The sequence below is a fragment of the Acipenser ruthenus genome, chromosome 15, assembly GCF_902713425.1.
Source record: "Acipenser ruthenus chromosome 15, fAciRut3.2 maternal haplotype, whole genome shotgun sequence".
Classification (NCBI taxonomy): domain Eukaryota; kingdom Metazoa; phylum Chordata; class Actinopteri; order Acipenseriformes; family Acipenseridae; genus Acipenser; species Acipenser ruthenus.
The window spans coordinates 35,238,827-35,253,890 of NC_081203.1; the positions used below are offsets into that span (position 1 = coordinate 35,238,827).

The window sequence follows — 15,064 nt, forward strand, 5'->3', positions numbered from 1 at the left end:
AAAAACCCAACTGTATAAATGGGTAATTGTATGTAAAAATAATGTGTAAAAAAAAAAATATATAATTGTATGTGATATCTTGTAACAATTGTAAGTGGCCCTGGATAAGGGCGTCTGCTAAGAAATAAATACATAATAATACACATTGGTGTGCATTACCTGGGATTTATTGTTTGGTCACCAGACCTGGATTGCAATCACTTTCTGATTGGATTATCACTGACTGTCTCTTCTTTACGCACCGCATCACTACACTACACATGTACCCTGCAAACCACTTTGCCACAGAGGCTTGTGATCTCAGGCCAGTTCCACCTCACAATACCTCTGGGTTATTAGTCTGCTTTATTTCCCAATTACTTCCAATACATTGTCTATAGACGCTGTGTATGCCGTGTGCTGCAAAGCGCCCTCTCTGAAAAGTGCACTTGCCAGGTCAGTGTAAAGACACTTTAGAAAAGCAGACATTGTAGCAATCATCTCAGTTCTTGCACTGTTGCTAAACAAGCGACTAAAGGGTCATATAATTGTTACAGCCCCCCCACAGAAAAAGAAGGAAAAAAGATCTGTGTGTAGTTTTATCAAATAAACCAAACAATATGTGCAGGGTGCCGATTCGAGCAGATACCCTGTTTACAGTTTAGTTTGCAGGAGGTCATCCCTTCTTGTCACTGAAGCGAAAGAAGCCTGACATACTGATGTATTCAAAGGGCAACCTTCCAATTACCGCGTGGCTGAGGACTGTGCTTCAGGTTGACACATGCTGAAATGCTGGATAGCTCTGTACAATTTCTCATTTCAGCTCCTGAACCATACCGTGACAGAGAGACATTTAATTTAGTTTCATAATTGCTGTGATTCCAGCAGAGCTACACATATTTAATCAAAATAAAATCTAATATTCCCCTAACCGAATCACGCTATCCGTCAGTCCGGTCAAATCTAATTAGCGGGAATGATATACAATGGGACTGCTTGAATGGGGTAGTGGTTTGGGGATACATACACCGTATTCCTTCAAATTTAAGACGCACTTTTTAAACCAATTTTTTCTTCTCAAAAATGGCCTGCATCTTAAATTTGAGAACAGCATAGTGATGCGACAAAAACAGATGTTTTGATTTAGTGCTGATTTAATAGCAATGAAACCCTTTGAAAGTGTGATTAGTTATGCCATTGGCTCAACTGGTGGAATTATATCTGACATTTTACAAGGGGATCTCAACATGCAGTTACTCATTTTTCTTTATTTTGACTGTTTATAAATGTGCACAATGTAGCCAATAATGAGTCAAATCCTGCGTAAATTATTGCTATAATAAACTAAATCTTATTTTGTATAACAACAGTATTGGCCTAATTATAATAATGAACCTGTAAAAGAACCCATCCGAATAAATACAGGGATAAAAATGTCCGTTAGAAATCTTTACACATCATACATGGTATTTTTGTTTCCTATGGATCACTTTAATAAACGTCCAATACTCAACTAATCTATTTCTAGCTGACTTAGAAATAATCCAGGTGTCCAATAATGTTCAGCTAGCCTTTTCTGTTAGTAATGAAATAAAACAGATCAGTTATCAGGTAGTTTTGATAAGGTAACTGATGACAAAATAATGTTATGTTGAAGATCATCGAGGAATGAAAAGACGGGTGTGTGTCAAGGAGGGGTTTTATTGTCTATATTGAATTCGCCAGTGTTTTTTGTTTTCGTAATGCTTGCTTTCCGGGTTACACCTTGTGGCAACGACCATTTCTTAGCCCTGCATTACAACTCTGAATACAGCCTCCTCTAACCCTGACCCTAACCCTTTCATTGTAACTCTGCATAATAACATTGCAGTGATGTGTCAGTGCACATGCGTTCACCAAGCAGCTACTTTGTAAATACACAGCAATTAGAGACGCTTAGTGTAAAGTGTTACCCAACATTCCAAGCTTAATTCTGAATGGATAGGTTTCCATCCTCAGTGCTTTATAACTGCTGTTGTTGTAAATTCTGATAACGCGCCAAAATAATTACCACAAATTCATAAGTTTTTCATCAAATTGCACAGGAGTAACATCTGAATAACAAATGTTTTGCTGTTATTTTTGTAATGATTTTTCTAGTCCTGAAGATACTTTGTTTTAAATGGCCACACATTCATTTGATGCTCTTTGATATCTGCCACATTTGGTTGTACCGCTGCCCCCCCCCCCTATTTTAAGAGCTTGGTGTAAGAGCCGCCCCCCATGGTACTGACCGCTGTATTTGATCATTCTGATTGTGGAGTCCCCCTCTCCGAACTTGGTGATGGGGGTCAGGCGCACCTCGTACGCCTCTGGCTTGATCAGTTCGGACAGGTTGTAGGTGATCAGCTCCCCCTTCTGGATCATCCCATTCACTGGGATCTCCTGCTCCCACCAGCGCTGCTGACCAGCCTAGGAACAAGGAAAAGCTTTTAAAACAAATCCTTACTGTACGTGCAATCTGGGAGAGACGACATAGTCACAGTCTGCCATCGTTTACAACACAATGCAATTCACTTCAATGCAATGCAGTTCCTCATGCAGAGCCTCCCAGGGCGCGTCACAATAAAAACTCTGTAAAATAACTACAAATTAAAAAGCCACTGGCCAATCAGTCCAGCTCAGGAATAAGCCGATGCAAACACACATGTTATCAAATCTGATTTCAAAGATTTAACTGCAGGCCAGCATTCCTGATTGATCTTTTACTGGAATGTGGCAGCAAAAACAAATAACAGTGATAGAAATGTTAAGAAAACAACGACAACCAATCCAGTGCCCTTATCTCCTGAAGACTGCGAAGTGGACTCGCTGCTCGTCACGGTCATTCACTTCAAACTCCTGTCCTGCGCATTAGCAGTCAAACTTCACTGCTTTGTAGTGAGTGGGATATTGAATTACAATGTGGCGGGAGGCACATCATTACCTGCCATTACATTACGTTTATGATGTCATTACCACCAATATGATCTAGCATCGTTAATACCACTTCTCAAGCAAAGGACCTCCATCATAATCCTGTACCAGTCATGTCTGAATATTCACTACATTGTCTTCTGTATGGGCACGTGCAGCTAACCTCATTATTATGCATCCAGAAATCACATTTACAGCAGAAAAATACACAAAATCAGAACACAAAATCAGAACACTAAATCAGAACACAAAATCAGAACACAAAATCAGAACACTAAATCAGAACACAAAATCAGAACACTAAATCAGAACATAAAATCAGAACACTAAATCAGAACACACCCAGAGACATGAGCGCTGAAATCATTGCAATCAAAACCGGAGTGAGGTATGAGTTTATATATTTATATTTTTTAAACAACAGTGGGTTATTTGTCTGCCACAGGGAAATCAGCTGTGTGTGCGAGGGACTCCCTTATTACTGTCCACATCAATCATTAAAGTCTGTAACGTTGTAATTTTCTCTTGTATCACACAGAAGCTCAACCGTCCCTGTCACATACCTGTTTTTTTTTGCATGAATTAAGTTCTTCTCTTTCATCACTGCTCACATACCTGTTTTTTTTCGGCATGAATGAAATTCTTCTCTCTCATCACTGCTCACCATTTGGCTTTCTGAGGTAATTTTGGGAGCACAACAGGAACCCTTTTCAAACCCGAGTTCAGCTCCTGTGTGTTAATGTGTGTTCTCTGCATACACTGGGTTACAGCAGTTCTATAGGGAATATGCTATGGTGTTTTATAGTGTGAGTAATAGTAACACACAGAGTAATAGTAACATACCTGCTATGACACTGTCAATACTGTATAGGGCAGCCTTGAGCAGCCGCGACGACACTGATTCAACGTGAGAAGTTTGCAAGATGTCTGAACGAGTTCGGAGGGATATGTGCCCATTCCGCAGTGATCACTGCTTCTAATTCCTTGAGGGACGTGGAAGCACAGTGTGTTCTACACAGTATGTATGGAGCAGTATGTAGAGGTGTCACTTATAAGCCTGCTCCACATGGAATATCAGTCCTGTGTGCAGTCCTGCGCTTGCCAGCTGAAGCCTTGTATCAGCCCTCTGTCAAAGCCTGTCACATATGCCATCTACCTCTCTGTGACTGGGAACTGACTTCCTACAGGGAGCTTCAACTGACAAGTTACTGAATACACAGCAAGGGTGCCATTTACATAACAGACTGACCAGGCAGTGAGGGAACAGCCCATATATAAATATCTACTGGAATATGCAGTGGAAAATACACCATTGTTGAAACAAACAGGCCTCGGACATCCCGGCTGTGCCAAGTTGTCATTCTTGGCTGGGCAATAAATGAGATTATTGAGACGTTAGAAAAATGAATTTGATAAAAGCGGTAATAGTGTGAGAGGATCTTTATTTCTGTTAAACAAGGTCAGAAGGTTATTTTCTCTAGTAAGTTTTTGATTTCTATTCTACTCCCTGCATTGCACCGTAAATGATGTTCAGTCACTTCGCTGGAAGTTGATCATTCCCAGACGGTAATAAACTTTCTGAATAGAGCAGGAAGCCAGTACCTCACCTGGGACAAATGAAAGCTGATTGGTTAAACCAAGTGAGAAAATAGAGCTAGCCTCCTGTCAGAAAGCCTGCAGTGTTCATATTTTTCACATCAGGATTCAATAATGGAGTCAATAATGAGATGTCCATCTCCGGATTCAATTGCTGTTATAATGCCTGCAAATATGATAATTTCATGCACAAACATTTCTGTGTAAAGCAGAACTCTTGAGGCATAGCATTCTGTTACTTTTCTTGTTAAGCAGCCTTGAAACAAATGAAAAACAAAAATTGCTCAGTGTACAGCCACCTCAACAAAGCAAGGTAAAGGCAGAAACTGCACCATCCACTATGTATTTTATTTTGACCATTCTCTTGGGAAATGGCACTGCTTCCTGATAAAAGGTCATTAAATACCATTCGGGCCCAGCTTGGGACAGTATACTAAGATTTCAGATAATGCCAGAGGTTTTTATTAATTCTCAAGGGCACTTGAGGGTTAGTAGGTAGTTTGTCTAGAAGGTCATGGTTACTCAGAAATAAACCGAACACACAATATACTAGGTCTGTCCCCAAAGCTGAAACCTATAAGCGGGAAGCTACCCAATTTGGGTATATTCTAGATTTGGAAGTGAAGACCTAAAATTGGAGAATGGTGTGTTTTTTATGGGTTTGTGAGTTGACATGCAACACTCAAGAGAGATGATCAGTGATGTCCTACTGCGTGACAGTTATCCACCTATCAAAGCACGGTCTCGCTCTGTGCTGTTATTAAAACCTTCAGGGTTTACTGGAAACTGGAAAAGGGAACACGCACATTCTTATCTCCTGGTCCCTCCTTCAGTCTCTGACCTTATTGGTCGATGCAGGCATCCAATGAGCAGCAAGACAATGACCCCACATAGCAGTGCTGTCCTTTAGCCAGACAAGTTCTGTGGTCCTAAAGCCCTCCATTGATCCAACGCTAAACGGTTTCCAATCAATATCGTGAACTCTTACTTAGAAGACTAATACTTTCTGATTGTAGGATTTGTAGATTACTGTATATTTACCTACCTGAGACTGTAGCTCCCGTCCGCCATTCTTTACAAAGACACGGCATTATATTAACTTTCTGCTAAATGCAATCCAGCCGTAGCTGAGTTACAATTAGGTATAATTGGAAGTACCAAGCGAAAGGTGACTTTTCGTTAAATACTCCCCGGGCTGAAACGCAAACACAGAGTTCAAATCAATACAGATTCTAAGCAAAGCTGCACAGGAGCTAGAGGAAAAGCCGCGCAGCTGCTCAATTACAATCTGGACTGCCTTCTGCGAGCTTAACCCTCTGTAACCCATTGAGGACGAGGGTAGCACAGTGCAGGTTTCCTGTGTGCAGACTTGTAGAACAACAGCTCCCGAAGCACAGGAGGAGTGGCTGGTTCAGTAGTCAGCGAACTCCCCTTCAAAATGAACCAGATTGCTGTGTGGGTCACTGTTATTACAGTGATTCAGGATACATAGAGGCTGTGTGCTCGTTCTTGACATGGCTGTGCTGCGGAAGTTAATATGAGAGGACCTAACTTATTTGTAGACTGAAATTTGTGATGAAGAATCCCTAGGGTATCAGTACAGTATGTATGTGTCCACTGTGTGACCTTTCTTTAACTGAATATGTAATACTATCTAGTACAAGTTCAATAGCCTTCCTGGAGGCCTAAGCAACCCTTGAAGCACTGCCCTGCATTTCGTTTGAGTCTAGTTGTCAGAAATATAAAGCTCTGACCCACAGCTTATTGTTGTTATTGTTTTAAATTAAATTCACAAGATCAGCATTTTCCCTTAAGGACGTGAATCATCATTACCAGAAATCATTACCATTTATTTATTTATTTTTTACTATGTCAAAAGGCTGCATCACTGTTAAAAACTGATGCAGCCTGACATTTAATAATAATAATCGCATTTATAACAAGCAGGCTGTGTGCAGCTCTGCAGGATCACTGGCTGGCGCGTGCCAGTAAGTGTGCAAGTATTCATCTTCAAATCGTGCTATTAAAGTGAACCATGTTTCATTCACAACCAAACCTTTTAACCATGACATAACGGTCTACTGAAACATAAGCCTCATATACCACACCGATGATATAAATAACATCAGCATGATAAAGTATGTCAGCATGACTTACATCTCCAGCAGGTGGACTAGAGTATCACAGCAAATGCTAAACAAAACTCACTCTGGCAACCACTACAGGCACAGCGTAATGTATTCATTTGCAAAAAATGAAGCATTACTTAAATGATTTAGAAACCAGTAGGCCATTAGAATAATACATTTTGAGGGATGAAAACTGGGCTTTAATGAATGAGGACATGAGGACACAGATCAAGAAAAAAAAATAAATGCATAAACAAATAAACATCCGACATGAGCAAAAATGCATTTCCAAAACAGCAGCCTCTGCAAATCTAGGAAATCTAATGCATTGACAGGCAATTGTGGAAGAGCTGTGTTTAAAATGAAAATAAATAAATAAATAAATAAAACCATCCACAAATATGACTGTGAGGATGTTCGTGAAGTGCTATAATTGCTTTCTTGTCAGCGCAGATAAAGGCAGAACAGTAAGTAATTGAAACAGCATGGCATGTTTAACAGAAGACAAATGGAGAGATGCGTCAAAAGAAAATAAGAGCATGCCAGCTCCCACTGAAAATAAGAGCATGCCAGCTCCCACTGAAAATAAGAGCATGCCAGCTCCCACTGAAAATAAGAGCATGCCAGCTCCCATTGAAAATAAGAGCATGCCAGCTCCCATTGAAAATAAGAGCATGCCAGCTCCCAATGAAAATAAGAGCATGCCAGCTCCCATTGAAAATGAGAGCATGCCAGCTCCCAATGAAAATAAGAGCATGCCAGCTCCCACTGAAAATAAGAGCATGCCAGCTCCCATTGAAATGTTTTTGCTTACGATTGTAAGTCGCCCTGGATAAGGGCGTCTGCTAAGAAATAAATAATAATAATAATAATTGAAAATAAGAGCATGCCAGCTCCCACTGAAAATAAGAGCATGCCAGCTCCCATTGAAAATAAGAGCATGCCAGCTCCCATTGAAAATAAGAGCATGCCAGCTCCCATTGAAAATAAGAGCATGCCAGCTCCCAATGAAAATAAGAGCATGCCAGCTCCCACTGAAAATAAGAGCATGCCAGCTCCCATTGAAAATAAGAGCATGCCATCTCCCATTGAAAATAAGAGCATGCCAGCTCCCATTGAAAATAAGAGCATGCCAGCTCCCATTGAAAATAAGAGCATGCCAGCTCCCATTGAAAATAAGAGCATGCCAGCTCCCATTGAAAATAAGAGCATGCCAGCTCCCATTGTAGTCAGTCTATCTCTGTTGTTCTTGCTGCTTCTTTTTTTTTTGGCCCAGTAATGTAGGAATGGATTTAATTCTCTATGCCGCACCCAGCAGTCATCGCATTGTTCCATCTTCCCAGCCCGTCTCACCTAGATTTAAAATCGTGTGGTACAATGGGTCTCATTTCCATTTGAATGGAGGGTCTAATTCTTCCGAGGAGAATGCTGTGCTGGAGACCATGCTGACACTGTTAAAGCCTATAAGCTGAGCACATTTGCATGTATTCTAATGATAGAGAAATTGCAATAATGTCTGCCAGCCAGGTGTATTGCGATAACCTTTCAGAGAGATTTGCTCTCCTGGTTTTTAAAACAGCAGCGCCCCACAATCACATTATGTTATATTACAATATGATTCTGGGGGAGGCTGTTTCCTGCATGGTTCTCCTGTGTGCTCTGCTTTATCAGAAACCAGACCTTTTCAATCCGTTTACATTCAATAAAGGCAGTTTTGAGATGCAGCCACACACAAGCCTTCCTGCCACTCTGTGATTAAGTGAACTGAACAGCTCTCTCCTGCTACTACCTGCAGCAGCCAGGGTTAGAGATGTCGGCTGCAAGCTCTGGGGTGGCACAGGCCAGCAGACTAAAATATAAACAAAGGCAAAATGGCAATGATATTTTTTATGCTGTGGGTATACATTCACAGATGTGTAAATAACAACACTGCACCACAGCTGAATTCCCTATTGAAGGTAGTTTCTCTTGGGGGTCTCAGGAATCCAGTATAAAAAGGAATTCTTCACGCTTATTACTACTGGTGATAAAGAAGCGCATAACAGCACATTATATATTGTAACACTTGTTGTCCATTCAACACTTTCTATACCCCCTGTTGGAAAGAGCTGGCGCCCCTGGGTTCGGTGTTGGGCTCAGTATGAAAACGGACGGTCAAATACCTACTTTCTGCCACACACCGTGGGTTGTCTTGCGCGGCAACTGTTTTAGTTGTGAAGCACAAACAAGAATCAACAAAGGCTGTTACATTTGGTTTGAGGCACTGACAGACTGTAGAATGGTACCACCATGTTCGTGATTCTACAGCAGTACGATCAGTACCAGCTGTTCTGCTGTATCCGGACCGCCCTACAATATTTGCCGGCACTCCATTAGGCAAGTGGTTCTGATGGGGTTTCCTCCGAGGGTAATACACTGGTTTTTATATCGGTTTCCCAGTGTATTCTTTCAAACTCATTAGTAACATAAAAATGAAGTTTAATCAGTTGACAAGCGATTCCACTTTAATGGTAACATCACATTGCTTTACTGTATTCTAGTAAGGATCATTGGCAGAGTTTAATTAGCCCAGAGAAGGTTACAATCCTCATCCAGTATGAATACTAAAGGTAGCAGCTGTTCAAATAGAATGCACGACTGCTGAGGTTCCTTCTATGGGGGCCATTTTAAACCCTAGCTGTGCCTAACATGCTCCAGTTCTATGGTTTCCACGGTTACTCTAACATGCTCCAGTTCTATGGTTTCCACGGTTACTCCTGTGCTTCAGCTAGTAGCCATAGGTGTTATATCTCTATGAGTTCAAATGAAAATAAATATGGCAATTAAACAGCCCAGGCAATTCACAAGCGCAAATGGGGCCAGTCTATTTGTCTCAGGACACCACTAAGGCCTAAGCCCAGTCTGCTAGTTTCATTGCTGATGAACCAAACTCTGTAACTGCCTATAAATAAAGCAAGGAACTTCAATTCTTTTTTTTTCCTTCTTTTTTTGTATGCAGAACTTCTTTGCAATTGAATGAAACTGAAAGAAGAACAATTCAGACAGGGAACAATTCAAAGAAGTCCCTGTGAGTAACATGAACTTAATTAGAAGCACAAATCTGTAAACAGGGAAGGGCAGTGGCAAAGTAACAATTTGATAGCACAGTCATAACAATGGTGATCATCCAGCTGATTAGAGGCGCATGCTACGTGCCATCAGGCAGGTTGTTAAGCAGATCCACCCATACGAGGCCCGGACGTTGTGTCTTTAAAAAGACTAGGCTCCACAGCTTCTTTACAACAGGATTCTGCTGCCTTTAGATCCTCCTCAAAACCACTTTACCCTGTAAGCAGATTTCAATGTATTTATTTGAGTAAAGGCTTCTTGAAGGGCTGAAAGACTCACTTTACATGAAGTGTCTCTAATTACTGTGTATTTACGGAGTAGTTACTTAGTAAATTTCGCATATATTGGACGCCTTTGTTTGCTGCTTTGTTATATTCCTGTGGAAAACCTTTATACATAAAAAAATAACTTAAATTCCTGCAGCATCATTCATCACAGAGGGATTAAAAGCATTGATTAAGGATTTCACTATAATTCCCCTGCCCTAGTAAGTGATTGCTACAGCTTGCCTGATCTCTTATAGGGACCTGTTTTCTGGCGCTGTGGATGATGATATTGACATTTCATTCCTTTCCAGATTACCTTTATTCAGATACCATCAACTCAGGTTATTTACGGGTCTCACCCATGAAGTCTGCACAGCAGTGAAACTCGCTCATCAAAAGCAAGAATGAATTAATAAAAGGCTTTGATATTTTGGGACTGTCAAACAACGGGCCTTTTTGTTAAGGTGAAAGTCATAAAAGACATCTGTTCTGGCACTAACAGATGTCACCTGCGGTTTTGTAGCAATGTCTTCTTGTCTGTCTAGTCTGGAAGAAGATTGCTTCTGCTTTCACTTGGAAACGGGAAAGAAAGCGAGGGAAAATAAAAACATTATGAGCATTTGGTTTTATTTTTGGGAAGAAACCCCAGGAGAACTGCAATTTGTGTTAATTCCAGATCTTCACAGTTGGACTCCCTCGCTTCAAGTCTTTTTGTGAGGCTGTTGTAGCTTTTATTTTAATTTCGTGATGCTAGACTGATGTAAAACTCCTCATTTGTTTCCTTGGTTACCAAGTCTCTCTTTTATTCATGCCATCATCCTGCAGATTCCTCTGTGAAAGATGCACACAGCTCAGGCGATGCTGATGCAAATTCTCTCCAGCCCACTCCAAACCATCATTCCTTATCATGTATAATCATGTATAATCGATCAACATTCCCTACACATAATACTGTAACACTTGTCTTGAACAACAAGTCTACAGCAGGTTCATACCAAGGGTGGCACTACAAAAACCAGCAACACAACAGTGACATTTCCTAATAAACTTCAAACATTACATGGTCAGCAAAATATACATACGTGTATGATTCAGTCAGTAGTCCTCTTGATGCAAGGCAAACAGCATTATGAACTTCTTCTACTGTATTATGAACTACTTCTTTAAGAAGCTACAAATGATGACGAAGACGACAGCAGCAGTGCATCGACTACGACTGTGGATACAGACACAAACAAAGCTCTTCCTGGAATGGCAGTGAAGAAGCACACGAACACACACACACATGCACGCACATACGGACACACACACACACACGCACACATGCACACACACGCACGCACGGACGCACGCACACGCACTCACACACGCGCACACACACTCACACACGCACACACACACACACGTGCACGCACACACACGCACGCACACAAACACATGCACGCACACACACACACGCACACACAAACACACACACACACGCACACACACGCACACACACATTAGGTAAAGCATTCTGACAAGATGGAGAAAGACACTTTGTGGAAATACTTTGTAGAAATTACATAAAGGCATTCCCTACACTATGCATTACTAGAAGTTCAGTATAACAAATAAAATGTGAATTTATATAATAATAATAATAATAATGTTGTTTAAGAAGACCGATATTATCATGGTGTTCCAGGACCTTCAGATTCAGAACTACACCACTGATTGTAATGAGCTGTTATTACTGAGAATCATACCTGTTAACAGCATAACAACAAACATGTTTATACACTGTATATAAGCACTTATAACGGTTACCTGAAGCTAACGTGGAAGTGCTAACTGTAAACATACAGTATTAATGTATGTTGATTATGAGAGTGCTGTTTTTGATATTTGCATGTCTGTCACGCATCTAAATCAAAAGCAGACCTGCACTGGCCGTGTTTGTAAAGCGTGATCTTTACAGTACTTCTACACTGCGTGCTGGCTTTCTGAAATCACGCTGTTTAAAACCCCCTAACCTTTCAATAGCTGATTAACATAACGGGATACATGAATAAGAAGTGCATACACAGAGACCTCTGGAAGAATAAACCATCCTGAGCCTTCTTAGCATGTGTTTAAACTGGCTTTCATTAACCAGACATGGGGCTGAGAGTCGCCGTGACCCAATGGCTGTGCCGTTTACACTGGTGATGCCTGGACGGTCAATGACATCCCATATCCACGTACTGCATCGTGGAACACAGGTTCACATGACCGGTCCTGTGAATCCGGATTGCTTAGCACAGATATAAGGAATGCAGTTAGCTGCTGTGTCCTTTTGATCGTGGTGCACAGAGGACATCTGCCACTGGCAGTGTAAAGAGCACTGAGACTGAGCAGACCAAACGCTGCTCTGCCCTGGGGCCATTTAGCAAGCCGAAAACGAACCCCCGCACCATCACGCTGTCCTCATGCAACTTTATACAGTCGCTATTCCAGATATTCTGCATGGTTCTTCTTTGTTTTTTATGCTATATATGCCTCAAAAAAAGCTCGTTACATTTTTTATTGTGGTTCCCAGAGTCGCCTACACTGCTGTGCGCCATCAAAAACCACAGAGTTTAATAAAAACATCAATTACAGCTAGGAAATGTAAACAATAAATAAAAATGAAATGATATATATAATTATATTATATTATATATACTGTATATATATCTCGTGCAAATTGCTCCACATAATTGGATGTGTGTAACCCTAAGGCACTACTAAACATAATGCTAATAATAAAGTACACACAGATGCCTATTCCAGATGTGTGCTGCAGATCACTGTCATTGTAAATGTTACAGCGCGCAGTTTAGGGCACTCAAGGAAGGCTGCCTCACAAACAATCCAGAAGCAACCTGTGGTTTTTATAAAGGACAAAGCCAGGCCTTAAAGGTGCAGATTAATTCATGGCTGTCTTTGAAAGAGCTTAGGCTACTGGAGATTTGGGAGTCACTAGCAGTATATCTATAGTCAGGGAGTACTTAAAATGAGTTTGAGTGGTCTCAGTCCAGTTTCTATTGTTCCTACAGGGACCAGGGCACAGCTTTGTAGGCAGTGTCTCAGAGAAGCCAGTGATCGGATGATCTTGGAGATGGACTGACCTTGCTCCCCCTAGAGAATGGGCTCTGTAGGGTAGAATGGGCTCTGCTCATCCAGTGTGTGTGCTTTTGAATGCATTCTCTCTCTGTCTCATACAGTGTGTGTGTTTTTGAATGCATTCTCTCTCTGTCTCATACAGTGTGTGTGTTTATGAATGCATTCTCTCTCTGTCTCATACAGTGTGTGTGTTTTTGAATGCATTCTCTCTCTGTCTCATACAGTGTGTGTGTTTTTGAATGCATTCTCTCTCTGTCTCATACAGTGTGTGTGTTTTTGAATGCATTCTCTCTCTGTCTCATACAGTGTGTGTGTTTTTGAATGTATATTCTCTCTGTCTCATACAATGTGTGCGTGTTTGAATGTATATTCTCTCTGTCTCATACAATGTGTGCGTGTTTGAATGTATCCTCTGTCTGTCTCATACAGTGTGTGTGTGTGTTTGAATGTATCCTCTGTCTGTCTCATACAGTGTGTGTGTGTTTGAATGTATCCTCTGTCTGTCTCATACAGTGTGTGTGTGTTTTAACAAAGCAGTCCGTCATTAAATGATTATTTGGTTTTATTATGCATCACACTGTACAGGTAGCCCATCAGGAACATCACATGTTTGGTGATAGATCGCAACCTGCAACACCCCGAGCTGACAGCTGGCAGTGTATGGAAGCTCATACAGTACTGCCTACACTGTGGATCCAACACCCTGAGCTGACAGCTGGCAGTGTATGGAAGCTCATACAGTACTGCCTACACTGTGGATCCAACACCCTGAGCTGACAGCTGGCAGTGTATGGAAGCTCATACAGTACTGCCTACACTGTGGATCCAACACCCTGAGCTGACAGCTGGCAGTGTATGGAAGCTCATACAGTACTGCCTACACTGTGGATCCAACACCCTGAGCTGACAGCTGGCAGTGTATGGAAGCTCATACAGTACTGCCTACTCTGTGGATCCAACACCCCGAGCTGACAGCTGGCAGTGTATGGAAGCTCATACAGTATTGCCTACACTGTGGATCGATATATGACTTCTGAGCCCTGGGTTACAATCTGCATGAGGCTAAGCTCTTAGCACTCACAACTATCTGAGGCTATGGAAGCCAAACCCCTTTTATTCTTATGAATGACTTTCAGCCACACCAGGTGGCTGCTGCCAATGGCAAATCTGACATCCTATGAATCAAACTGCATGGCTTCTGACAGCATAACCAGTACGGCCGTCTGCTCTACAATACTGCAAACAGATGCCATTTCCAAGAGGCGAGGTCTCTTCTGCTGCAGGATTTACTAACGGGAGAAGAGGGGTAGAAGTAACAAAAAAAAAACCCTTAGCATTACTGAACAATGCAGTTATTTCCTATTCCCTTCCCTATTTCCACACACATTCTACTGTAGGAATGCATTATTCACATTTTATAGATGTGTATTGCATTTACATTTAAATGCACATTTACTGTTCATATACATATATTACATATACAGGGTATTAAAAATAGTTAATTAAAAAAAAAAAAAAAAAAAAATGGTGGTGCCATATTTCCTGTTTTCAACATTTATTATATCTTCCACCCCCACAGTCGCACACTGGCACATGATTAGTCAGTCATAGCCATGAAACGCCATTTCAATCTGATTGATATTTCTGCATTCAAATGCTAGGATAAATACAATTGGTGTTAAATAAAAGATTCCTTCCGGATAGCTGAATGAACAGAGCTTATTAGAAAGTAACCCTACAGACTCAGAAGAGGCTTCCTCATGCTGTGAAGAGAAGTGTGATCAGTTCAGAGCAGACCCTGCAGGGGTCTGATTGTTCAGACTCCTGGCACATTATCATTCCAGTAATACACCTGAACAAGTAGAGTTCTGAAATACAGGACTGGGTGCAAGGCTTGGGGAAGTG

General features: G+C 41.2%; 1 protein-coding gene across 2 annotated transcripts in view; it reads right to left on the reverse strand.

The window, feature by feature from the left end:
- LOC117422490 (MAM domain-containing glycosylphosphatidylinositol anchor protein 2) overlaps positions 1–15,064 on the reverse strand; it is a 129,882-nt gene that overhangs the window by 13,963 nt on the left and 100,855 nt on the right. For both annotated transcript variants that reach the window (XR_009307419.1, XM_058988083.1), the window contains exon 11: positions 2,253–2,430. Coding sequence is in view for 1 of the 2 variants with exons in the window: in XM_058988083.1 (XP_058844066.1) it covers positions 2,253–2,430 (178 nt within the window). In the remaining variant the exon portion in view is untranslated. The remainder of the gene's footprint in view (positions 1–2,252; positions 2,431–15,064) is intronic.